Source organism: Erinaceus europaeus, chromosome 15 (assembly GCF_950295315.1).
Source record: "Erinaceus europaeus chromosome 15, mEriEur2.1, whole genome shotgun sequence".
Lineage (NCBI taxonomy): Eukaryota > Metazoa > Chordata > Mammalia > Eulipotyphla > Erinaceidae > Erinaceus > Erinaceus europaeus.
Window position 1 is genome coordinate 94,207,358 of NC_080176.1, and position 25,550 is coordinate 94,232,907.

The 25,550-nt window shown below is 55.2% G+C and overlaps 1 protein-coding gene across 1 annotated transcript; it reads right to left on the bottom strand.

Annotated features, from left to right (window-relative positions):
* Positions 1-3,379: 3,379 nt before the first annotated feature.
* On the bottom strand, positions 3,380-25,289 carry DIPK1C (divergent protein kinase domain 1C). Its single transcript, XM_060174047.1, has 4 exons — positions 25,072-25,289; positions 9,956-10,606; positions 4,515-4,679; positions 3,380-3,937 (listed from the first exon to the last, which is right to left on the bottom strand). The coding sequence occupies exons 1-4, from the start codon at positions 25,240-25,242 to the stop codon at positions 3,746-3,748; spliced, it is 1,179 nt and encodes a 392-aa protein (XP_060030030.1). The 5' UTR covers positions 25,243-25,289; the 3' UTR covers positions 3,380-3,745.
* Positions 25,290-25,550: the final 261 nt, after the last annotated feature.

The following is a 25,550-nucleotide window of genomic DNA, read 5'->3' on the forward strand; positions in this document are numbered from 1 at the left end:
AATTTGGGTCCAGGATCCCAGAGGGATAAAGAACAGGGAAGCTTCCAGTGGAGGGGATGGGACAGGGACTCTGGTGGTGGGAACTGTGTGGAATTGTAGCCCTGTGATCTTTCAGTCTTCTTAATCATTATTAAATAACTAATAAAAATTTTTAAAAACTGGGGAGTCAGGTAGTAGCGCAGCAGGTTAAGCACATGTGGCACAAAGCACAAGGACCGGTGTAAGGATCTGGGTTCAAGCCCCTGGCTCCCCACCTGCAGGGGAGTCGTTTCACAGGCAGTGAAGCAGGTCTGCAGGTGTCTGTCTTTCTCTCCCCCTCTCTGTCTTCCCCTCCTCTTTCCATTTCTCTCTGTCCTGTCCAACAACAATGACATCAATAATAAATACTACAGCAATAAAACAACAAGGCCAACAAAAGGGAATACATAAATATATTTTTAAAAAAAAAAAAGAAAAAGAAAATAACATCTCTGTATCTTAATGCTTTTAAGCCACCAAGTTGCAGACACTACCATGACTCCACCCTACCCTCCCTGGGCAGACGCCCTCACCCATGTGTCCTGGAGCCTCCCCTCCCCAGAGCCCTGCCCCACTAGGGACAGACAGACAGACACAGGCTGGGGGTGTGGATCCACCTGCCAACACCCATGTCCAGCAGAGAAGCCATGACAGAAGCCAGAGCTCCCACCTTCTGCTCCTCATAGAGAATCTGGGTCCCTGCTCCCAGAGGGATAAAGAACAGGGAAGCTTCCAGTGGAGGGGAAGGGACAAAACACTGGTGGTGGGAACTGTGTGGAATTGTACTGCTCTTATCCTGTTGTTTTGTTGATATTTTCTATTTTATAAATGAATTTTAAAAATTAAAAAAAAACTCCCACCTTCTCCCACCACAAAGAGAATTATGGTTCAGACTCCCAGAGGGGGAAATGACTGGGGAAGATGACCAGAGGGCTCTGAACCCCAGTTCCACTGAGACCCAGAGCTTTTGTGACCAAGAACGTTGAGTTTTGCCCCATCACAGAGAGGGAAGAGATTCTGGAAACAGCAGAGCAAGTCAGATGCTGTTTGTCTTCTCTGAGAGGGAAGAGGACAAAGGAAGGAAGGACAACCGGGTGTGAAGTGATTCCCCTGCAGGTGGGGAGCTGGGAGTTCGAAACAGGATCCTTATGCTGGTTCTTGCGCTTTGTGCCACATGCGCTTAACCTGCTGGGCTACTGCCCGACTCCTGTAACATGTGTTTTTAACCAGGTGTGCCACCACCTGGCCCCTTCTCTCTCTCTCTCTCTCTCTCTCTCTCTCTCTCTCTCTCTCTCTCTATCATCTCCTTTCCTTTCAATTTCTGGCTGTGTCTATCCAATAAATAAAGATATTATTTCTAAGTTTAAAAAAAAATGAAACAAAAAACACCAAACACATCCATCCAGAGAGATCTGTGTACACCTGTGTTCACAGCCACACAATTTGTAATAGCCAAAACCTGGAAGCAACCGAGGTGTCCAACAACAGATGAGTGGCTAAGAAAACTGTGGTCTAGACACAATGGAATACTATTCAGCTATGAAAAATGGTGACTTCACCGTTTTCAGCTGATCTTGGATAGACCTGGGAGGAATCATGTCAAGTGAAATAGGTCAGAAACAGAAGGATGAATATGGGATGATCTGACTCTCAGACAGAAGTTGAAAGACAAGATCAGAAGAGAAAACACAAGTAGAGCCTGAACTGGAATTGGCATATTGCACCAAAATAAAAGACTCTGGGGTTTGTGGGAGGGGGAGAATACAGGTCCAAAAAGGATGACAGAGGACCTAGTGAGGATTGTATTGTTATATGGAAAACTGGGGAATGTTATGCATGTACAAACGACTGTATTTACTGTCGACTGTAAAGCATTAATCCCCCAATAAAGAAATTTAAAAACAAACTAGTGGGTGCCGGGTGGTGTCACACATGGATAAGTGCAAAGACCTGGGCTTGAGCCCCTGGCTCCCCACCCACGGGAGGGTCCACTTTATGAGTGGTGAAGCAGCCCTGCAGGGCTCTGTCTTTCTCTCCTCCTCTCTGTCTTCCCTTCCTCTCTCAATTTCTCTCTGTCCTATCCAATAAAAATTAGAAAGAAATGGGGGGATGGCCTCCAGGAGCAGTGGATTCATAGTGCAGGCACTGAGCCCCAGTGATAACCCTGGAGGCAAAAAAGGACGGAAGGAGCTTACTGGCTAGGCATGGTGCACCGCGTGCTCCGTCAGCTACCTCTCTCCCTCCGGCATCACTGATCTATCTCCAGTCACTGCTGGCTGTCAACCTTTTCCCTCTTTCCCCCAACCCCTTTTCATTTAATAGTACAAAGAGAAACGGAGAGGGGAAGGGGAGAAAGATAGGAGACACCTGCGGAGTCTCAAGGACTCCTCACCGGCCTAAACACACATGGTTTGAGTTGTTGTTCCTGGAGGCAGTCATGGTTTCCCTTGCTCCCCACAGTCGAGTGCTGATCCGTCCGTGAAGCTGGCATTGAGGGCAGAGGCCGCACTGCCACACACACACACACGCACACGCACACTCACATGTACATGCATGCCGCGGACCACCACAGCGGATGAGCAGCAGGAGAGTCAGGAGTCTCGGAAGGCGACCTCCCCGGTGGGTCAGGAGTCGGCGCGAGGGAGAACAGATAGACACCACACTCTATTGGAGGGTGAATCTGGACTCATTTTAATAGTGAAACTGCATTAGCTTTTATACTTTTTCAGGTTACATTCAGGTTGCCTAAACAACCAGCTCAGTCTTGTGGCTTTGGCAGGCTACATGTTACTCCCCTATTTCTGTCAAGAATGGTACAATTCTTAATATCGCCCTGTTCTCAGGGGAGGTCATACCCAGAATTGTTTTTGACTTTTGCTGAGGGCTATTTCTATCATTAATCTTCTATGGGGGGCAAACGGATCTTTGCCTAGTCGTGGACCACTGCTCATCTAGGTCTGGTACAGTTTAACTATTCATCTTTCTTTGTTTCGATACATCAACTTGTACCAGGGAGGCCTCAATCTCTGCATTCTTTCTTTGAGGGGCAGGTGACTTGTTTTGTCTGTCTATGTTGACCCACCTTCCCCACTTTCATAATGTAACTTTCAAATATGCCCCTGTGTAAGGGAGAGGGGTGCTTCTGACTCTCCATTACCACCAGGCACTGCCAAAGCACTATTAATCAATTGTGACAGTATAATTATTTGTAGCAATAACGGGGGGAGAATGCGTCGTCCCATTCTCGTCCTCCTGCCCAGCTTCCTTGAAGTCTGAATGCAGGTCCAGAGGAGATGACCGTGTCAGGATCCCTGGCGTTCTTGATGGGGTGCCGCACACGCACACACGGAGCCCCCCAGGATGCATTACTGCTGTTTATTGCATCTGGTCCACAAGAATGGGAATATCCCACTGCCACCCACCCTCCCCCCCAGACCCGGGCTCGCTGGAGACTTCTCTCCCCGCCCGGAGGATGGCCGGGCTTGCACACCTGCTCACACCCCTGTGTGCACACTCAGTGCACGTGGCGAGGGTGTGCAGAGAGAGCACTGGGGCAGGCCTCTGCAGAGAGGCAGCGGGAGGGGCTGCTGGCCATGGCCTCAAAGGGACAGCTCCATGTGCCTTCCCTCGTGTCTGGTGACAGGCCAGTGGTGGGGAAGGGGGTCCACCGGCCTCAAGGACCCCTCCTCCAAGGTCACAGCCCCGTCCTGAGGCCTCAGGAGCAGGGCTACTCCTCCATGTCCTGCAGCTCCCTGAGTGCAGCCTGCAGGAGGCGCTGCAGCTTCTGGCCGACACTGGGGGCCCCTCCCGGGTCCGCACACTCCAGCACGGCCTCCCGTAGCTGCTGCTGGAGAGACAGAGACAGGGAGCTCTGCAGAGAGGACACAAACCAGTGGCGGAAGATCTTGTCACAGATGACCTGAGACGGGAGGGACAGTTCAGGGTGGCGGCCTAGGGCCTCACAGGTCTCCCTCACCCACCCTCGGGGACACCAGGAGCCCGGAGAGTGACACAGACCCCCACAGCTCCCAACAGATCCCGGGGACCCTGAGGGTAGCTGAGCCCCCAGCCCAAGGGTTATAGAACCAGAGAGCAGTGACCAGTGCCCTGCCCTTGCTGAACACACAGGGCCAGCTAGCACAGAAAGGGGGGCCCTCGGCCATACTTGGGGCTGAGCCACCACCAAGGGGCAAGTGGTGATCAGAGAGGGTGGTTCCCTCCCCAGTGGGGACCCCCAGGTGACCAGACAGGATGCCCCCCCCCGCCCCAGCGCCCTCAGTTAACCAGAGAGGAGACCGTGTCCTGGGCCCAGATGACCAGAAAGGACCCCCTGTACCCTGAGCCCCAGCTGACCCTAGAGGACACCCTTCCCCTGGGTCTCTAGTGACCAGAGGGGACACACCAGAGGGGACACCCCAGCCCGGATCCCAGGAGACCAGAGGTGACACCCCCATCCCCTCCCTGGTGAGAGAGGCCCAGCGGTCCGGGGCCGGTACCTGCAGGTTGCTGTTGAGCCTCTGGGCACCACACCTGTGAGTGTGCCAGTCACACCTGGAGATGCAGTCAAAGAAGCTGCAGTCCTCATGCCCCGTGCAGTTCTGCTCCAGGATCTCCCGCATCTTGGGCTCAAAGAAGGCCATGTCTACGTCGATGGCCACCACCTGCACGGACGTGGGGGATGGCGGGCTCCCACAGGCACGGGGGTGGGGGCCTCCCCGAGGGTGTGGGTGTGGGTGTTGGCAGGTTCAGGGACGCCCAGCTGCTTCGGTCACAGTGGCTTTGCTGGAAAGGACTCTCTCTACACTGATGCTTTGGGCGGCCAGAGACAACACAGTGGGAGGAGCACAGGGCTTGCGTGCACACGGCTCCGGGTTCGATCCCTGATACCGCATATACCAGAATTGTGCCCGGGCTACCTACCGGCTCTCTCTCCCTCTCTCATATAATTTAAATAAGAAAATTAATATTTTATTTTATTTCTATTGCCACGAAGGCTATCTCTGAGGCTCGGTGCCAGCACTATGAATCCACTGCTCCTGGTGGCCATTTTTCCTATTATGTTTATTGTATTGTATTGTATTTATTTACGTATTTTTACTGAAGCACTGCTCAGCTCTGGCTTATGGTATTGTGGGGGACTGAACCTGGGACTTTGGAGCCTCAGGCATGAGATTCTGTTTGCAGAACCATTGTACTCTCTACCCCTGCACTGTTGTATTATAAGACAGAGATAAATTGAGAGGGGAGGGAGAGATAGAGTGGGCGAGAGACAGAGAGACACCGGCAGACCCGCTTCACCATCTGTGAAGCTCTCCCCCCGACCTGCGGGTGGGGGCCAGCAGCTTGAGCCCGGGTCCTTGTGCTTTGTACAGTGTGCGCTCAACCAGGAACACCACTGCCCAGAGCCCTGAAAATGGAGTTTGGGGAAGAAGCACCGTTGTCACTTTGAGGTTCCTTGTACTATGAGGCTGTCTTTCTCTGCAGCACCCCTGGAAGCCCTCAGTGGCACACCGCCGTCCCTTCCCCCGCCTCTGCATCACTGAGGGCTGGCTGGGGAGGGTCCAGGTCACCGAGCCCTGAGCACAGAAGGTCTGTCCCTGGCCCAGAGCAGCAGAGGAGCCCACACCAGGACGAGGGTGTGGATGAGCTGGGGAAGCTGCTTCTTGGCGGCCTGGCAGATGGACATGTGGGGACATGTGGTTGAGTACCAGCTCTCCAGGGGACCCGGGCCTGGCAGCACCAAGCAAGGCGACCCAACCACGGCTCCCTGGCTCCCTACCCCCTACCCAGCGGGCATCAGGAGCAGAGAAGGAGCTAGTGTGTGCACGGGTCCTGAGCCTCACACCTGAGAGGAGGGGCCCCACCTGAGCCTCACACCTGAGAGGAGGGGCCCCACCTGAGCCTCACACCTGGGAGGAGGACCCACCCCTCCCCAGACAGCTGGCATCCCCCAAGCCCAAGCCAAGCTGCAGGTAGCTGCGGGCAGAGGAGCCTGGGCAAGCTGGTGTCCCTGGGGCCTGTCACCTTTGACAGACAGGCCAGCCCCTCCCTTTCCTCTGCAGGCCCTAGGCGGGGGTCCCTTCCACCCCAGGCACATTCCTGGTGTGGGCTTTTGTTTTTCCTTCGGGATCGCTGCCAGAAAGCTGTGTGCTTCTTGGCGACTGTTCAGAAGCTCACTAGCAAGAGCAAAGTCGTTGATTTCAGGATAGATGAGAAGCCAGTGTCAGCAAAGAGGAACTCCACCAGAGACCCCTACGGGGTCACAGAAGGGGTAGCCCTGTCTGTCCACTCTACTGATGGATAGAGTGATTCTTACTGATCACTGGATTTATTTTCCCAGGCAACATAGGTTGTGGGGCCAGGAGATGGCTCACTCGGTTGAGAACACACTTCACCGTGCACCAGGACACAGGCTCAAGCCCTCAGTTGCCAAAGGAGAGCGCCTACACAGGGGAAGCTTCACAAGTGGTGGAGCAGTGCTGCGGTCTCTCCCTCTTCCTCTCTCTCTTTCTCTCTCTCTCTGTCTAAAAAGAAAAAGAATCCACGGGGAATGTGCAGTATGGATAGTGATAATCCTGATAAAGAAAGAGAAGGAAAGAAAGAGAAAGTGAAAGAGAGAGAGAGAAGAAAATACAATGGTTATTCAAAGAGACTCTAATGCCTGAGAATCAAGACGTCCTCCCACCACCACCACAAGCCAGGGCTGAGTAGTGGGGGTGGGGGGGGGAAGGAGGAAGAGGGAAGGGGGAGCTTTCTGAGTGGTGAAGCAGGTTTACAGGTGTCTCTCTCTCTCTCCCTCTCTCTCTCTCTCTCTCTCTCCCTCCCTCCCTCTCTACTCTAGCCCATAAAAAATAATAATGGCATAGGTTGTACATGCGGTTCAGTAATGAATAAATGAACCCCATGTAATAATTAAGTGAACAGTGGTGTAGGAATCAGAATGATCATTTCCCTCTGGGTTAATCCGAGTTCCTATTCAAAGGGCATCCTAGACCCTCCTTCTCCTAGTTGCATTTTAATAGAAACATTCATGCCTATTGCTTGACTTTATCAAGAAGTAGTTAGAACTCTTCTAGAACAGGGAACGTTTCTGTTTTAGAGTTTTTCCTAGCAGCCGGGGAGGTGGCTCTGTGGGTGGCGTACATGTATTGTAAGCCTGACACCACACTGGCCTGAGTGGCGTTCTGAGCCTACTCCCCCCACCCCGGCCACCCCATTAAATGAATAAATTGAAAAGAGTCTTGCCTAATTGCTAAGTCAGGCATGGTAAACAGATATGATTATTTACACCTATTTTTTCCTGCCTCATTAAGTAGCCCAAAGCACCATCTGCCTCCCTTACCCTGGTCACCTCACCAGGAGGCTCTGCTAAGGGCCTGTCACCCTTAGAATTGGCCCTGTGACACTGTGGCCTCCCGCCACCTCTCCAGCTTCCCGGAGCCCCGCGCTGGAGTTTCAGCTCCTGCACCTCTGCCCTGGTTTGGACTGCTTCTCTCACTGCCGGGGGGAGGTGGACTCACTCTCCCATGCTGGATCGCAGCCACGTGTGCACACTCCTCACCTCCAGGGGACAGCAACACGGAGACCCCACACGCCGCTTCTCCCCAGGGCCCCAAGGCTCCTGTCTCTCCTGCCTGGAGCTGCATCTCAGATCAAACCTGCCACCAGCCAGGGAAGGTGTTGGGGGCCGGCTCCCTGCTCCTCTGAGGAGGCAGCTCTGGGTAGGACCTCCCTCCAAAGAGGGGCCTTTGCTCACAGTGGTTTGGGAGCATAAAGTGTGTGTGTGTGTGTGTGTGTGTGTGTGTGTGTGTGTGTCTGTACGTATATGTGTGTGAGTGTCTGTGTCTGTGTGTCTGTGTCTCTGTGTGTCTGTCTGTATGTGTCTGTGGTTTTTTTTGTGTGTGTCTGTGTGTGTGTTCATCATGCTGGGTGACTTCTCCCTTTCTTGAGGTGAAAAGCTGCAAGAATGTCTCAACAGAGGGCCCAGCCGGTGGACCATATGTGTTCCCATGTGCGAGGATCCAGGTTCAAGCCCCCAGTCCCCACCTGCAGGGGAAAAGCTTCAAGAGGGGTGGAGCAGGGCTGCAGGTGTCTCTCTGTCTCTCCCCCTCTCTGTCACTCACTCCCCTCTCAATTTCTATCAGATAAAATGAACAAAGTGCTTTCATAAAGTATTTCTCAGCAAAGAGACAGAGGGAGAGTAGGAAAGACAGCACAGACTCAGCCTGAGCAAGTGACCGGAGGTCCAGGGGAGCCATCTAACTGGCCTGGACGGTCAGTTCCTCCATGAGGCCTGAAGACACTCCTCCCTCCCCATAGCAAGGCCCCCGTAGGTTTGCAGGTCTCTCCTCAGAGCCTGGGGTGGGGAACGAGCAGATCTCTCGTGCTTCTGCGACTGCTGCTTTGCCTTGGGGACACAAGGAGCCTCCTGAACCCCGGCCTCTGTAAGGAAGATCCCTGGCTGGAGGCTTAGTGTAGGGAGCCCTCTGCCACCCACACCCATGCAGCTGTGCAGATGGAACAAGACCTGTGGGCCCCAGCGCCTGGCCCACGTCTGGGTGAAGACAGCTTTGGTTCCCCTGAACAAAGACACACACCCAGCTGATGTCGCAAGACCCTGGGTGGCCCCGCCAGATGGGTGGGTGTGCAAAACAACAGTGACATCCCCGGGGACCTCACTCACCCCACCTGCCTTCAGGGACCCTCTCGTGAGACCGAGAGCAGAGCACCACTGGTCCTAGCAGCCTGGGGCACATAAGGCCTGTGCTCTTGTCTGCGTGAGCTCCCTGGCCTGGGAGGGCTGGCTTTGTGTTTTTAAAACATTTTTAATTTGTGTGTTTTGGGTAGAGACAGAGAGAAATCAGGAGGGAGGGGAAACAGATCTAGGAGGTTGACAGAGACCTGCAGTCCTGCTTCACCACGTGTGAAGCTTTCCCCCTGCAGGTGGGACCCAGGGGTTTGAACCTGGGTCTTTGTGCCCTGTGATGTGTGCGCTCAACCAGGGGCACCACCGCCCGGTCCTGAGATTGCTTTATTTATTTATTTATTTATTGCCTCCAGGGTTACTGCTGGGGCTCGGTGCCTGCACCATGAATCCACTGCTCCTGGAGGCCACTTTTTTCCTTTTGTTGCCCTTGCTGTTTTTTATTATTGTTGTTGTTATTGATGTCGTTCTTGTTGGATAGGACAGAGAAATGTAGAGAGGAGGGGAAGACAGAGTGGGGGAGAGAAAGAGAGACACCTGCAGACCTGCTTCACCGCCTATGAGGCGACTCCCCTGCAGGTGGGGAACCGGGGCCTCCAACCGGGATCCTTATGCTGGTCCTTGTGCTTTGCGCCACCTGTGTGAGCTTAACCCACTGCGCTACTGCCCGACTCCCCTGCTGTATTTATTAAAGAGGGAAAGAGGGAGAGAGATGAGAGAGAGAGAGAGAGAGATGAGAGAAGAAGAGTAGCACCCTAACATAAGATTTGAACCTGGAGATAGAGATAGATAGACAGACAGACAGAGAGAGAGAGAGACAGAAGATAGAGAGACAGATGATAGATAGGTAGATAGATGGATACACATGCCACACTGCTCCACCACTCATGAAGCTTTCTCCTGCAGGTGGGAACCAGAGACTTGAACTCAGGTCCTTGTCTGTAATGTGTGCGCTCAACCAGGGGCACCACCGCCCGGCACCAAGATTGCTTGATTTATTAAAGACACACAGAGAGATGGGGGGGAGAAAGAAAGAGAGGGGGAGAGAGAGAGAGAGAGAGGAGCAGAGCAGTGGCCTGGCATGTGCAGAGCCAAGGTTTGAGCCCTCAGGGCCGCACACCTGCAAGGCCTGTGTCCTCCTGAGAGCCACAAGGGGACAGGCCAGGTGCCTGTCGGTTGGGCCGCCCTGTCACCACCCCCTGGCCCCCGCCCCCTCGCACCCTGGCCCCTCACCGTCAAGTCGTCCCTGATGGCAAAGTTCTCAGGCTTGATGTCACACAGGTGCAGGCGGTGCCGGAAGTCCCCGGCAAAGTGGCGCGCCAAAGCCAGGAAGCTGAGCGCCACAGCACCCACGGCCCGGGTCCGAGCCCGGGCGCCCACAGGCCGCAGCGGGAAGAGTGCGGGGTGCTGGGGTCCCCCGGCCGCCAGGAGCTCCAGGGCATAGAAGGGGCCGCAGGAGCCCAGCACGGGTGGGGTGTGCGGGCTGCGTCCCCCCAGCTGGCCCAGCAGCACCAGCTCCTCCTGGCGCAGCAGGGCTCCCAGGCTGGCCACCCGGCCCCCACGGCCCCCTGGCCACCGCGCCCAGGGCCACCGGCCGCCCCCCGCCGGCCCCGGACCCAGCACCGCCTGTACCTCGGCCGCCACCAGCAGCTGCAGCTCAGCCTCTGGCAGGTCCTCAGCCGCCCCGTCCAGCGGGCCTGGCGGCAGGGGGCCACCCGGCAACCCCTCCCGGGCCTTGAGGACCACTGGCCTGCCGCGCCACTCCGCCCGCAGCACCTGCTTCCCGCGCTCCTGGGACAGGCAGCCCACGTAGTGCAGCAGCCCCCTGTCACACAGGTCCTCACACAGGTCCCCCGTGAGCACTCCGGCCTGGAAGTCCTGGCACTGTGGGGACAGGGACACTCAGGGATGGGGACACTCAGGGATGGGGACACTCAGGGACAGGGACACTCAGGGATGGGGACACTCAGGGATGGGGACACTGAGGGTCAGAGACACTCAGGGATGGGGACACTCAGGAATGGGGACACTCAGGGATGGGGACACTCAGGGATGGGGACACTCAGGGATGGGAACACTCAGGGACGGAGACACTCAGGGATGGGGACACTCAGGCACGGGGACACTCAGGGATGGGGACACTCTGGGATGGGGACACTCAGGGATGGGGACACTCTGGGACGGAGACACTCAGGAATTGGACACTCAGGGACGGAGACACTCAGGTATGGGGACACTCAGGGATGGGACACTCAGGGATGGGACACTCAGGGATGGGACACTCAGGGATGGGGACACTCAGGGTCGGAAACACTCTGGGATAGGGACACTCAGGGATGGGGACACTCAGGGACAAGGACAGTCTGGGATGGGGACACTCAGGGATGGGGACACTCAGGGACAAGGACAGTCTGGGGTGGGGACACTCAGGGATGGGGACACTCAGGGACAAGGACAGTCTGGGATGGGGACACTCAGAGATGGGGACACTCAGGGACAAGGACAGTCTGGGATGGAGACACTCAGGGATGGGGACACACAGGGACAAGGACAGTCTGGGATGGGGACACTCAGGGATGGGGACACACAGGGACAAGGACAGTCTGGGATGGGGACACTCAGGGATGGGTACACACAGGGACAAGGACAGTCTATTATGGTGACACTCAGGGATGGGGACACACAGGGACAAGGACAGTCTGGGATGGGGACACTCAGGGATGGGGACACACAGGGACAAGGACAGTCTGGGATGGGGACACTCTGGGATGGGGGCATTCAGGGATGGGGACACTCAGGGACAAGGACAGTCTGGGATGGAGACACTCAGGGATGGGTACACACAGGGACAAGGACAGTCTGGGATGGGGACACTCAGGGATGGGGACACACAGGGACAAGGACAGTCTAGGATGGGGACACTCAGGGATGGGGACACACAGGGACAGGATAGTCTGGGATGGGGACACTCAGGGATGGGGACACACAGGGAGAAGGATAGTCTGGGATGGGGACACTCAGGGATGGGTACACACAGGGACAAGGACAGTCTGGGATGGGGACACTCAGGGATGGGGACACACAGGGAGAAGGATAGTCTGGGATGGGGACACTCAGGGATGGGTACACACAGGGACAAGGACAGTCTGGGATGGGGACACTCAGGGATGGGGACACTCAGGGACAAGGACTGTCTGGGATGGGGACGCTCAGGGGTCAGGGACGCTCATGGACTGGGGTGCTCAGGGATGGGTGTGTTCAGGGACGGGGGCTCTCAAGGAGAGGGGACAGTTTGGGACAAGGATACTCAGGATGAGTACTGTCAGGGATATGGACATTTGGGGACAAGGGACAGTCACAGTTGGGGCACTGAAGGACACTCAGGGACAGGGACACTGGGGTGGATGATTCACTCAGGGACAGGGGACACTCAGAGACTGGGAACATTGGAGGACGGGACACTTAGGGACAGGGGACACTGGGGTGGGTAGGGGACACCTGGGGGCAGGGGACACTTAGGGACAGGGGACATTTACGGGACACTTGAGGGCCGAAGACACTCATGGGCAGGGAACACTCAAGGACAGGGGATACTCGGGGTACAGGGGATAGTCAGAGGGACAGATGACACTGCAGGGACATGGGACACTCAGGAGCACACTCCCTGGAGGCCAGGCCTCCACCTGCTCAGGCACCGTCCTCTGCGCTGGGACTGCCCATTCTGGGGGTGGCCCTCTTGGCCTGAACCCTCTTCCCCCACCAGGTGACCGCCAGTCAGGCCCTTCTCTCTGAAAAGGTCTTGGTTCCCTGGGTCAGGCAAGGACCTGGGGTTAAGTGAGCCCCAGGTTCCAGCCTGGCCACACGTCACGGTCACCCAGGCCTTTGAACTGTCTGCCCCAGCTGGCCAGTAACGTCTCAGATGTGGGGCCCTTGACCCTGCCTGGCCCAAGGTCACCCACAGAGATGTTCATTTTCAGCACTTGAGCAGACGAGGCCCCTGACCCATTCTCATTCTCATTTTCTTCCTCCCTTCCTTCCTTCCTTCCTTCCTTTGCCCCTTCCTTCCTTCCTTCCTTCCTTCCTTCCTTCCTTCCTTCCTTTGCCCCTTCCTTCCTTCCTTCCTTCCTTCCTTCCTTCCTTCATTTTCTTTCTATTTTATTTGATAAGGCAGAAATTGAGAGGGAAGGGGGATTAGAGAGGGAGAGAGAGACACCTGCACCCTGCTCCTCCGCTTATGAAGCTTTCCCCCTGGAGGCAGGGAGCAGGGGCTTGAACCTGGGTCCTTGTCTATGGGAACATGTGAGCTCAACATACCACGCCCAGCTTCTGGACCCTTTGTACAAGGCTGGGGCACAATCCCTGACTCCCGACCCCCTCCAGATGACCTAGTCCCATAGCTCACTCCTTTCTGTTTCTTCCTTTTTCTTTCTCTCTTTTTTTAAAATCTCTACTAGGGTTATTGCTGGGGCCTGGTGCTGCTATTATGAATCCACCACTCCTAGTGACTTTTTTCTTTTTCTTTTATTTGATGGGACAGAGAGAAATGGAAAGGTGAAGCAGAGATAGAGGGAGAGAAAGAGAGACGCCTGCAGCCCTGCTTTACCGCTCGTGAAGCTTTGCCCCTGCAGGTGTTCACACTCAGGGTCCTTGTACATGGTGACGTGTGTGCTCAGTCAAGGCACCAGCCCCCAGCCCCCGGCCCCCGGCCCCCTCCCTGCATTCTGGAACATGCACAGCACACGAAAGGGAGGGTCACTAGGCAGTGAGGCCTGGGGCAGCCTGCGAGGGGCTGCACCTCCACCCAGACCCGAGACCAGAGGTCACTCACTCCCTGCCATAGCTTGGCCCTCGTGCCGGCCTCCCCTCCTCCCAGAACCCACTGGGTCCACCCCGTGCCAGGGGGAGAGTGTGGAAGCCACCAGGCTTATGCAAGCTGTGGGGTCCCCAGCTGCCCAGAGGCTGCGGTCTGCTGAGTGGCACTTGCACCCCGGAGTCCGCTACAAGCAGCTCTTTACAGTGGGGGCCCCACCCCCTGCACCCCCCCCCCACTCAGGCTGGGAGGCGTGATTCCAAACCCCAGACTCTCTGCAGATGGCACATTCTCCCCATGTGTGGGTCTAATGTGCGTTTGAGCATGGAGGAAGCTCCCCTGTCAGTCTCCCACTGGCACGCCAGCCACTGTGGTTGAGCGAGATGGGCTGTGTATGTGGGGGAATTCCAACCAGCCTGTCAGCCTCGCCACACCACCCCACCCCTCCTCCCTCTGGTGGGCTTCGCCTTCTTTAAATTTCTATTCCCCCCGTTCCAGCATCACCATCCACACCTTCCCCTTGCCTTTCCCTCTTTTTCCTTATAAGGAGATAATAGTCTCATGGGTTGGCCTGGCTGCCTTCCCCTGCACTGCTGCCCCTTTATAAACTTGTAACTGAGACAATAAAGGGTTCCATCCACTGCCATGGTGCCCTGAGGTGGTTTGTTGTACCGTCCACCTCCACGGTACGCTGGAAGACGGCTCAGCGAGCTCACCCCTGCCGCTGCTGGCCCATGATTCCCCACTCTCTGTCTGTCTCTGGTGGCCAACGGACCAGACGGTGAAGTGGGAGCCTGGCTGGCTCGTTCCCCCAAGGAATCCGACATCTGGCACTGAATGTGGGGCACCCTTCCCCCCTGAGAAACGTTCCACTACAGCAGAAGAGGCCCTACGGCTCCGGTCTGTCGAGGTGCTGTGGATCCTTGGAAACCATCATGAGGGACGAGGAACAGGATATGAGACGTGATAATTGACTCTCTAGCGTGATTCAAAGGTTGCATTCCCTCTGTCCTGTCCTCGACTGCCTGTACAGGTGTCAGACCCCTCCTCACCTCTCTTCTTAAATTCGGAGGTCAGGCTTGCATCTAGGGGCTTTGAGTTAGCCAGCCCCAAAGCGCCTCTCTTTCCGTCTATCACGGGCAGCCTTCCCACAAACCAATGGGACCCCCAGCTTAGGTGCCTCCGGGCCCTCCTAGAAACTCGCGGTATTAAGCTCTCTAAAAAGCGAGCCCTTTCTTTCTGGGATGTCGTCATCTGAGTCTCCCCCTGGCTCTCCGCAGATAACATCTATGAGTCAGATACCTGGGTCCTAGTGGCTTACTTGACTCGCAAGGAGGAAGCAGAGGGAATTATTCTTGAACTCCCTTTGCATTTCAGGCCATCATTGCAACCCTCCGCCAATCCCCCCGAATCAAAGCCCCCTGCCCCAGACACCAAGCCCTCCCCCATTAGTGGAAAGGCTGACTCAGATTCCAACGAGGAGGTTCATAATCCACCGTGCATAGAGGTGGCGATCCATGATCTTAAAGACCAGACCACTTGTCTCACTGAGGCCTACAAGGCACCTCAGACCCCTATAGGCCCCCTCCATCCAAATCAAAATATCCTCCCCTGCCACCTTATGCCAGGCCTTCTGCCCCCTCTTGTGATCCCCCATCTTTGCTGGCCGCTCCACCTTCTGTCACAGAGCACCTGTGCTGCCTCCATGAGCAGAACCATCACTCCATCCCATTCTGACTATGCATGTTAATGTGACTGACTCCTAACTGCCAGAGACCCTCCCCTGGTACTCCTAAAACTCCAGAGATCTTAGGGAACTCGGACAAGCTATAAAGGAAGATGGCGTCCACACTCCTTGGACCCACTCCATCCTTCAGGGCCTAGTCCAAAATCTGAACACACCCCAGGATTGGCGAGATGTGGCCCGAGCCACCCTTCTGGACCCCCTGTTTTTACAATGGGAAGCATTCTTTCAAGATGAATGTCTCCAGCAGGCCCAAAGAAATGGACAAACTTGGCCCAACTGGGATTTTGAGGCCCTTTTTAAGACAGGACGATGGGAGACTGGCCTCCAGCAGGCTGGGACTGGGTTCCCTCTTGGTTATTTTGACCAGGAGGCCTTAGCTCTCCTCAGGGTGTTGCTCCCTCCTCTCTGGCCTCCCTTAGGCAGAAGCCTGATGAGTCTTTGACAAAATTCATTACCAAAGTTCAGTCCACACTTGAGCGTAAAATCCCCGACCCCGATGCACGGGCCCTCCTCCTGTGCTCCTTAGTATGGGAAGGGATGTTACCACACTTTCGTCAAGCTTGCCAGGGTCTTAAGGATGAGCATGTAGGCTGCTGGATTGTGGCTACACAGGACATGGGCTCCCGCTCCCACCAGCCTGCCACCATGGCCCCGGCATTTGCAGTGGCATTAGGGGAACAGAAAGAATAAGAGCGTTGCTTCCAGTGTGGGAGCTCAGACCATTGGCGGAAGAACTGTCCCAATCCCAGGCCAAAAAAGGGAGTCTAAAGCCCTGCCCTCGCTATGTCTGAGATGTCAGAAGGGCTATCACTGGAAAAGGAACTGCTGTGCCAAATACCATAAAAACAGCACGCTTCTGCCGCCTTTAAACCAGTTAAGGGGCAGCCCTCAGCCCCACCGCCAAGAGGGCCAGCAACTAGTGCCAAGGCTTACTGGGTAACCACCGTAGAAGAGGGTTGCCCTCTCACCATCAGAATCAAAACAGGAGACAGAGCTTTCAAGTGCCTGATAGATATTGGCACAGATAAAAACTATCCTAAGACAGCAAGAGGTGCCCCCCCAGTGGGAACTGGCCCAGGAACCCCGTCTAATGGGAGTAGGAGGGGCCTCCCAAGCTTCCATCACCCAGGATGCTCTCACATGGGAGGACCCGGATGGTACCAAAGGACACATTTGCCCCTTGGTGGCCGATGTAGCCACTAATCTCTCGGGAAGAGACATCGTTGAGGCCCTCAGTGTCATTTTGATGACTGGTGAAGACCTCCTTGACCAAGGTCTGCTTTGCCCCCCTCCACCCAGCTACCACCCCCAATCCTTTTAGCCACTGCTAGTTTTAAAACTCTCTGCCGTAACTGGATCTCCAATGACCCAGTCTGGGTCGAGCAATGGCCTCTACAAGGGAGAAATTGTCCTCCCTTAAAGAGCTGATCCAAAAGCAACTTGCTCTGAGGCACATCCGCCCTTCTTGTAGCCCTTGGAATACCCCAGTGTTTACCATCCAGAAAAAATCCGGAAAATGGTGGTTGCTTCAAGACTTTCATGTGGTCTTGCGCATCTGGGGCTCCCCAAGAAAGGCTTATCTCTTGCTTCAGCCTTCCCGACCAGGGTTCCTATCATAGCCATGGACATACGGGACTGTTTCTTCTCCATACTCCTCCACCTCCGTGACAGTAAATGTTCTGCTTTCTCTGTCCCGGTGCTCAATAACTCTGGGCCGTGGGCCGGTTTGAGTGGGTGGTCCTGTCCCAGGGCATAGTCAATAGCCCCACCATTCTCCAGGAGGTCATGAAAGCTGCCCTCCTCCTGCACATAGAGAAGGGACTTTACATTTATCATTTTGAGGACCATATTCTGCCTAGTGGCTGAGGGCAGTACTCGACCTTCCTAAGGGTTCTGTTGCTGGGGCCCGGGAGCTAGGTCAGCCTGGTAGATTCCTGACCCCAGGGGTCTAGGTTCAATTCCCAACACCACCTCCTGCTGGAGCGGTAGTGCTTTGGGCTCTGTCTCTCTCCCTTCTTACTCATGATAAATCGGTGGGGGTTTTTTGTTTTTGTTGTCAATAGCTGACTTGGATCATGTGCTGTTTCGCCACATGCACAATGCAGGTTCAAGCCTGGCTCCTGCATATTGAAGGAACCTTTGGTGCTGTGGCCCCTTCATTTGCATTCTCTCTTTCTCTCTCTCTCTCAAGATTGTTTTTTATTATTTTTATTTATTGAATAGAGGCAGCCAGAAATTGAGAGGGAAGGGAAAGAGAGAAGGAGAGAGAAAGAGAGACACCTGCAGCCCTGCTTCACCACTTGCAAAGCTTTCCCCCTGCAGGTGGGAACCAGGGGCTCAAACCCAGTCCTTGTGCACTGTGATAGGCACTCAACCGGATGTGCCACCACCTGGCCCCTCCATTCTTATTGTCTCTCGCTTCTTCCCCTCCTCTGCCTCCCTATTTTTTATCTAAAATAAAATGAAATGAAATGGAAAATAAATAGATAAAATGAAGGTGTTTATACTGGAGACTGACAATCCCAAGTGCATATTAGCAAAGGACTTATTAAACAGTAATCGCTTCCAGTTCTGAAAACAAACATCTAGGTTTCCGGAGTGTGTGAGGCAGTATGAGAAACCAAGGCATGAAGGGCCCACCCACAGCAAGCCTGTCCCCTTGGCTGCTTTTCCCTCCCAGGGTGTGGCATGGGGGGGGGGTCCTGGAGGTGTTGAGCAAACACCAGGACTCGAGCTGTGGAGGCAGCAAAGTCACACTGAGCAGGGAGAGCCCCCCAGTTCCCCTCTTGAGGCTGTCTGTCTGTCTGTCTGTCTTTGCAAAGCACACCTTGGATGAAGAGGCTGCCTGCCCCCTGGGTTCTGTAGGTCGCCCCTGTAGACGTGATTCAGTTTGGGCAAAGCGTCCTTCTCGTTGCCCTGGGCTCCTTTCCCTCTTTCCAAGGCCCCTGAGCTGGAGCGGGTGGCTGTGTGTGGCAGAGGACAGAGCACAGCAGCTCCCGGGTCTTCTCCGCCATGGGCCCACGCCTCCTACCTCCAGGGGCCAGAAGGTGCTTCCCAGAGAAGAGAAGGTGCCCCGTGTCCGAGTAGCCACTGGGACTCTGATGCCTCCCCCAGGTCAGCTCACATTCAATGCCACATTTCCTCCACAGCTCAGAGTCCCCACAGGGCAGTGCCACATCAGCGAGAGAAATCTGTAAGTCATTCTGCAGCCCAAAAAGATTCTGGTCCACACTCACAGAGGGTGAGAAATGACAGGTGGAAGATGACCACAAGGTCTGAACTCCAGCTCCATCAGGACCCAGAGAGAGAAGAGGAAGAAAGGAGGGACAGTTGGAAACAGTAACAGGTGTAGGTGTGACTCAGAAAGGAAGAGAAGAGGGGATCATAGGGGGAAAAATGGACAAATATTTATACAGACAGGCAGTTGTAGAAATTACAGTCAACCCATATCTACACCCTTAGGAGAACTGCTGTATCTTCCAATGAAGGGAACGGGGACACAGAACTCTGGCGGTGGGAATGGTGCAGGGTTGTTCCCCTGTGACGTTGTAAATCAATATTAAATCACTAACAAAAATTTTAAAAAATAAAAATAAAAGAAATCTGTAAGTCACGTGCCCCTGCAGCTCTTAAAGGCAACTGCAAACAGGTGAGACAGTCAGAACCAAAACTCTCAGGTGGGCAGAAATGGACTGACCAGGGATTGAGCCCCTGTCTCCGAGCCCTGTACCGTGTGCACTTAGCCAGGCGTGCCACTACCCAGCCCTTCTGTCCCACCTTCTTAGAAAGCTTCTCTCAAGGCTGTCCTGGACTCTCCACAGACACAAACCGAGCTGCCTCAGGCAGGGGCTGGGAGGCCCCAAGACTGGCTGGTTTTCTGTTTTATTTAGTTATTGATTTACTGCCCCCAAGGTTATATCGTTGGGGTGTGTACTGCCGGCACTGCGAATCCACTGCTCTTGGTGGCCACTTTTTCCCATTTTATTGGACAGGACAGAGAAAAGTTGAGAGAAGAGGGGAAGATAAAGAGGGAGAGAGACAGGCCAGGTGGTGGTGCACCTGGTTAAGCATTTACATTACAGTGTGCAAGGACCCAGGTTCAAGCCCCTGGTCCCCACGTGCAGGGGGAAAGTTTCACAAGTGGTGAAGCAGGGCTGCAGGTGTCTCCCTGTCTCTCTCTCTCTTCTCTGTCTTCCCCTTCCCCCTCAATGTCTCTCTGTCTCTATCCAATAATAAATAAATAAATAGGAAGGAGAGACCTACAGACCTGCTTCACTGCTTGTGTAGCAATGCCCCCTGCAGGTGGGGAGCCGGGGGCTGAAACTGGAATCCTTGCGTGGGTCCTTGCTCTTAATTTTTTTTTTTTTCAATCACGGAAGTAATGGCTTACAGGTCAGTTGTCACATAGGCACCATTCCTCATCTTCCCACAACAGACATTTGCACAGCACCCTCACCACCCTCACGGGCCCTCCACCACCCTGCACTGGGTCTCCAACGCCCTACGGACCCCACCCCACCCCACCTCCGTGTCCTTGGCTTAACTTCAACACATCAAGTCTAGTCTGAGTTCCACCCAGTGTTGCCCTTCCTCCATTCCTTGCCACTAAAATGTTTTTGCAAGAAATTCCAAACTCTTGAGATTGATTGATATGTGTAAGAGGTGTCTCTTAGCTATAGAAAACTCTATGTTTACAGAAAAAAACTCCTCATATATTTCTCTGTTGACTCTTCTACTTTATCACTCAGTCATCATGAGTTTAGTCAAAGATAAGTGTTGTTCTTGTTGTACACAATCACTAACTTGTTTATCTCCTATGTAAGTGAAAGCCACATAATAAAGCTCTTGGGTTCAAAAAAAAAAAATGATCGCAAAAGTGATCAAGACAGACAGGTAGGTACCGCAACAAGAACAGAAACAGCAAGATGATCCATCCAGATCTTGAACAGAATCTGGGGGAAATGTTCAGATTAAAGAATTACTGAGGGAGTCAGGCGGTAGCACAGCGGGTTAGGCGCAGGTGGTGTGAAATGCAAGGAGCAGTGTAAGGAAACCGGTTCGAGCCCCCGGCTCCCCACCTGCAGGGGAGTCGCTTCACAGGCGGTGAAGCAGGTCTGCAGGTGTCTGTCTTTCTCTCCCCCTCTCTGTCTTCCCCTCCTCTCTCCATTTCTCTCTCTCCTATCCAACAACGACGACAACAACAACAATAATAACTACAACAACAATAAAAACAACAAGGGCTCACTCTCAGGCAGAAGTTGAAAAACAAGATCAGAAAAGAAAACACAAGTAGAACCTGAACTGGAATTGGCGTATTGCACCAAAGTAAAAGACTCTGGGGTGGGTGGGTGGGTGGGGAGAATACAGACCCAAGAAGGATGACAGAGGACCTAGTGGGGGTTGTATTGTTATATGGAAAACTGGGAAATGTTATGCATGTACAAACTATTGTATTTACTGTTGAATGAAGAACATTAATTCCCCAATAAAGAAATTTAAAAAAACAAGGGCAACAAAAAGGAAATAAATTTTAAAAAAAGAAAAGAATTACTGAGGGGCTGGGCAGCAGCACACCTGGCTAGGTGCTCTTATCACCAGGCGCAAGGACCCAGGTTTGGGCTCCCACTCCCCACCTGGAGGGGGAATGCTTCATGAGCAGCGAAACAGATCTGCAGGTGTCTCTTTCTCTTCTCCTCTCTTCTCCTTATACATAAATAAAACTAGGGGAAAAAGAAGGGAGCTGGGCGGTGGTGCGCCAGGCTAAGTGCACATAGTACAAAGCGCAGGGGCAACACACAGGGATCTCAGTTCCAGCCCCCGGCTCCCCACCTGTGTGGGGTGGGGGGCGATTCACAAGCAATGAACCAAATCTGCAGGTGTCTATCTTTTTCTCTATCTCCCCTGCCCCTCTCAATCTCTCTCTGTTCTATCGAATTAAAAAATAAAATTAAAAAGGAAAAAATGGCCACCAGGAGTGATGGATTCATAGTGCTGGCCCTGAGCCCCAGCAACAACAACAAAAAGAATTATTGAAATTCTTGATATATTCTCTCTGGCTTTATTATCCTGTCCTACTGTCTGCATGCTTTTCTCCTATTTTTTCCTTTCTTTTCAGGAGCACTGAGTTCCCTGAAATGAGCAGCTTACCTCAGAACCACTGGGCAGAAACTCACTGGGCGAGTAAAGGACTCACGGGGCCCAGGGCCGCCAGCCTGGCACAGTCACCCCAACCATTTGGGGGAAAGCTGGCTCCGGGAATTCATGAGAATCTGGGGGGTGGGGCGGACTGCGACATCCCAGCTGCGGGGAGCACTGAGCAGCCCCATCTGGAGCCCCAGGCCGCCCAGAGAAGTCTACACCCAGCCCACCCCAACACCCCCAGCTGGGGGTCAGGACACTCCCAGGAGGTGGAAGGCTAGGCCCCTGAACCTGAATGAAGGGGAGCACTCAGAGAGACAGCCCTTGAGAGGCTGAGCCCAGGGACACACACAGCAAGCACAACTGCTATTGTTGAGAGAGGCGGAGGGTGGATGGAGCTGAGACAGAGACCTCATTCAGCTGCAGCCTGGCGAACACAGGGCCAGGCTGGGGGATGCAGACTGGGGTGTATTCAGACTCCATTCTTCTCTGGAGTGGTCCTGAGAAAAGAGGGGCTGGGGGTCTGTGCACTCCCCCCCTCAAAAAAAAAAAAGGAAAGGAAACACAAAGCAGAAGTTGGACTGGGTTTGGTGTACTGAACCAAAGTAAAGGACTCTGGGGCTGGGGCTGGGGGTGGGACTGGGAGGGTTCAGGTCCTGGAACAGGATGGCAGAGAAGAACCCGAAAGCGGTTGAATTGTTATGTGGAAAACTGAGAAATGTTACACGGGTACCAGCTACTGTATTTTACTGTCCACTGTAGATCAGTAATCTCCCCCCAATAAGGAAAAATAAAAGGAAATTGAAAAAGAGACAAGTTCCAAGCTTGGTGAGAATGAATGTGCTCAAACAGGGAATCCAAAGGTGTACTCCAACAAGTCAGACCAGGAGAGGAGCTTGAGACAGACAGACAGACAGACAGACACCGAGGGCGACCATGCACCAGGCGAGGGGAGGGGGTGAGGGTCTTCAGTGCAGAAGACACACTTTGCTGCAGCTTTTGGTCAGCGCACGCGCGCGCGCACGCGCGCGCGCGCACACACACACACACGCACGCACACACGCACACAAACAGGGACACCTGCCAGTGGAGGCACTTGCAGAATCCCCAGACACAACGTCCCTCACTGGGGTGGGGGGTGGGGGGCTGCTGGGATGAGTGAGCCCACAGGGAGACTGAACTGAACTCCCACTGGGGCTCTTCCCACTTCACCAGGCCTTGAGCTTTGCTGCTGTGCTGAGCCCATGATGCCCACTTCTGGCCTTAACAGTCATTCTTAGTTGCTGAATTAATCAATTAAGCCCCTACACACACAAAAAAAAAAAAAAAAAACCATGGAGTAATATCCACCTAAGTGAAAGGAAAGTTGGCACAAGTGAGAAAACCAATGTATTCCTGAAAAGAAAACTGGACAGAAGCTCAGTGTATGGGTGGGGAGAGACAGCATGGTGGTTCTGCAAAGAGACTCTCCTGCCTGGGGCTCCAAAGTTCCAGGTTCAATCCCCCACACCACCATCAGCCAGAGCTGAGCAAGGTTCTGGTTTGTCTATCATTAACACAGAACAAAATATATTTAAAGAAGGAGGAGGAGGAATGGCCAGGTGGTGGTGCACCTAGTTAAGTCCTCACATTACAATGTGCAAGGACCCAGGTTCAAGCCCCCCACTCCCCACCTGCAGAGGGAAAGCTTTGCAAGTGGTGAAGCAGGGCTACAGGTGTCTGTCTCTCTCCCTAGCTCCTCCTCCTCTCCCAATTTGTTTCTGTCTCTATCCAATAGTAAATAAAAATAATTTAAAACATTTTAAAAAGAGTTCAATATAACAGTAGGTAGGTAGATGACAGACAGACAGACAGGAATGGTTCATGTCATCCACACATCATGATCAGCTCATGAAGACATGTGGCAGACTCAGAGAAAACATTTGATCTACCTGGAAGGTTTCACTTCTTTAAACAATTCCCCAGTCTCACTTGAAAAGCTTAGACTCAAGCCCACCCACACTTTCCCACCCACCTGGCAGAAATTCCCCGGGCAAGGGGGTAGGGGTGAGGGTTGGGGGGGGGGATGCCACAGTTTCAAAAGGAGACTCCCCTGCTCCAGGAGTCAAAGGGACGGTCCTTTCTGCACTCCATTCCAGTCTCCCTCCAGGCAAAAGGGCCCCAACCCGCTCCAGGCGCCGCTCAGTTCAGTCCCCCCCCAGGTTTGGAGGCGCCCTGTGGGGGCTCTCCTGATTCTGGCTGGAGTAAGTACCCCCAGGTGGGAACCCCAGAAAGGCGGTCTCCAGTGCAGAGTTGAGGTACCCGCGGGGGAGGGGGACCCGAGCCCCGCCCCAAACTTTTGCTTAGGGCGTGACCTTGGGGACAAAGGATGGGGTCTGGGGGCTCTCTGCACCGCATGGGGGGCGTCCCGGCTGGTCCCCTCGGAGCCCCGCCACCCCGCTCGCTTTGTACCCCTTTCACCTCCCTCCTGCGCTCCCAAACTAGGGCAATGTGGGGGGGGGGTCGGGGTGGGAACAGTGCGAGTCACAGCTGCCCCAGGACCGGGGTGGGATGCCTGCAGTGCCCGGATCTCAGTCCCCCCCACCCCCCGCATGGTGTCCCCAAGAATCGGGAGGGGGTACACCCGGCTGTCCCAGCGCCTGAAGGGATGTTCCCCCCAATGTTCGTGAGGGGGGTCCCCCCAGTGTCCCGGGGCTCCTGGAGACTTTACCCCCCAGTGTCCTGGGGCTCATAAAGGGGTCCCTCCCCCAGTGGCGCCGGGCTCATGGAGACGCTCCCTGTGTCCTGGGGTGGTAAAGGGTTTCCCTGGGTGTCCCAGTGCTCACGGAAGGGTCACCCTGGGTGTCCTAGGGCTCGTGGGGGTCTCCCCTGAAAATCCAGGGGCTCATAGAGGGGTCCCCCTGAGTGTCCCGGGGCTGATGGAGGGGTTCCCCTAGAATGTCCCCGGGCTGATGGAGAGGTCCCCCCAGAATGTTCCGGGGCTGATGAAGGGGTCTCCCCGTGTCCGGGGGCTGATGGAGGGCCCCCCCCCGAGTGTCCGGGGCTGATGGAGGGGTCTCCCCTCGAGTGTCCGCGGGCTCATGGAGGGGGTCCCCCTGAGTGTCCCGGGGCTCCAGGAAGGGTGCCCCCAGAGTATCCAGGGGCTGATGGAAGGGTTCCCCCGAGTGTCCCCGGGCTGATGGAGGGGTCTCCCCCCGAGTGTCCGGGGGCTCATGGAGGGGTCCCCTGCAAGTGTCCCAGGGCTGATGGAGGGGTCTCCCCCCGAGTGTCCGGGGGCACATTGAGGGGGCTGATGGAGGGTCCTCCCGAGTGTCCGGGGCTCATGGAGGGTCCCCCCGAGTGTCTGGGGCTCATGGAGGGGTCCCCCGAGTGTCCAGAGGCTGATGAAGGGTTCCCCCGAGTGTCCGGGGCTCATGGAGGGTCCCCCGAGTGTCCCGGGGCTGATGGAGGGTGCCCCCGAGTGTCCCGGGGCTGATGGAGGGTCCCCCCGAGTGTCCCGGGGCTGATGGAGGGTCCCCCCGAGTGTCCAGGGGCTGATGGAGGGTCTCCCCGAGTGTCCAGGGTCTCATGGAGCCCCCCAGTGTCCGGGGTTCATGTAGAGATGCCCGCGCCCCACCTCAACCCCCTGTCCCGCCCGGGTCCCCGGGCACCTACCAGCGCGGCCAGCAGGCGGCGGCTCCTCGGGTCGCTGCAGCGCTGGGGGAGGCTGCCCGGCCCGGCGCGGAGCAGGAGCGCGGCCGCCAGCACCCAGCCCGCCGCCCCCGCCGCGCAGAGCAGCAGCGCCCGCCGCCCGCAGCGCCCCCCGCGCCGCCCGGCCCGCGCCATCCCGCGCCCGCACCCGCACCCGCACCCGCACCCGCAGCCGTCCCGCTCCAGACGCGCCCCAGACGCGCTCCAGCCCCGGAAAGCGAAGCGGGGCGGTCCGCGCCCTGCCCACCCGCCCCCTCCCACTGTGGGGGGCGGCACCTCCTCCCAAAAAAGAAGCTCCAGATCCATAGACCCAAGCCCCCCACGCCCCGTGCAGACCCCTGCCGCCCTTAGTTCAGATCACATCACCCCTTCCTTTGGGGGGGGTGGCCATAGGTACCCCTCCCGGGTGTCCCCAGGCACTTTGTACCCCTTCACCTCCCTGC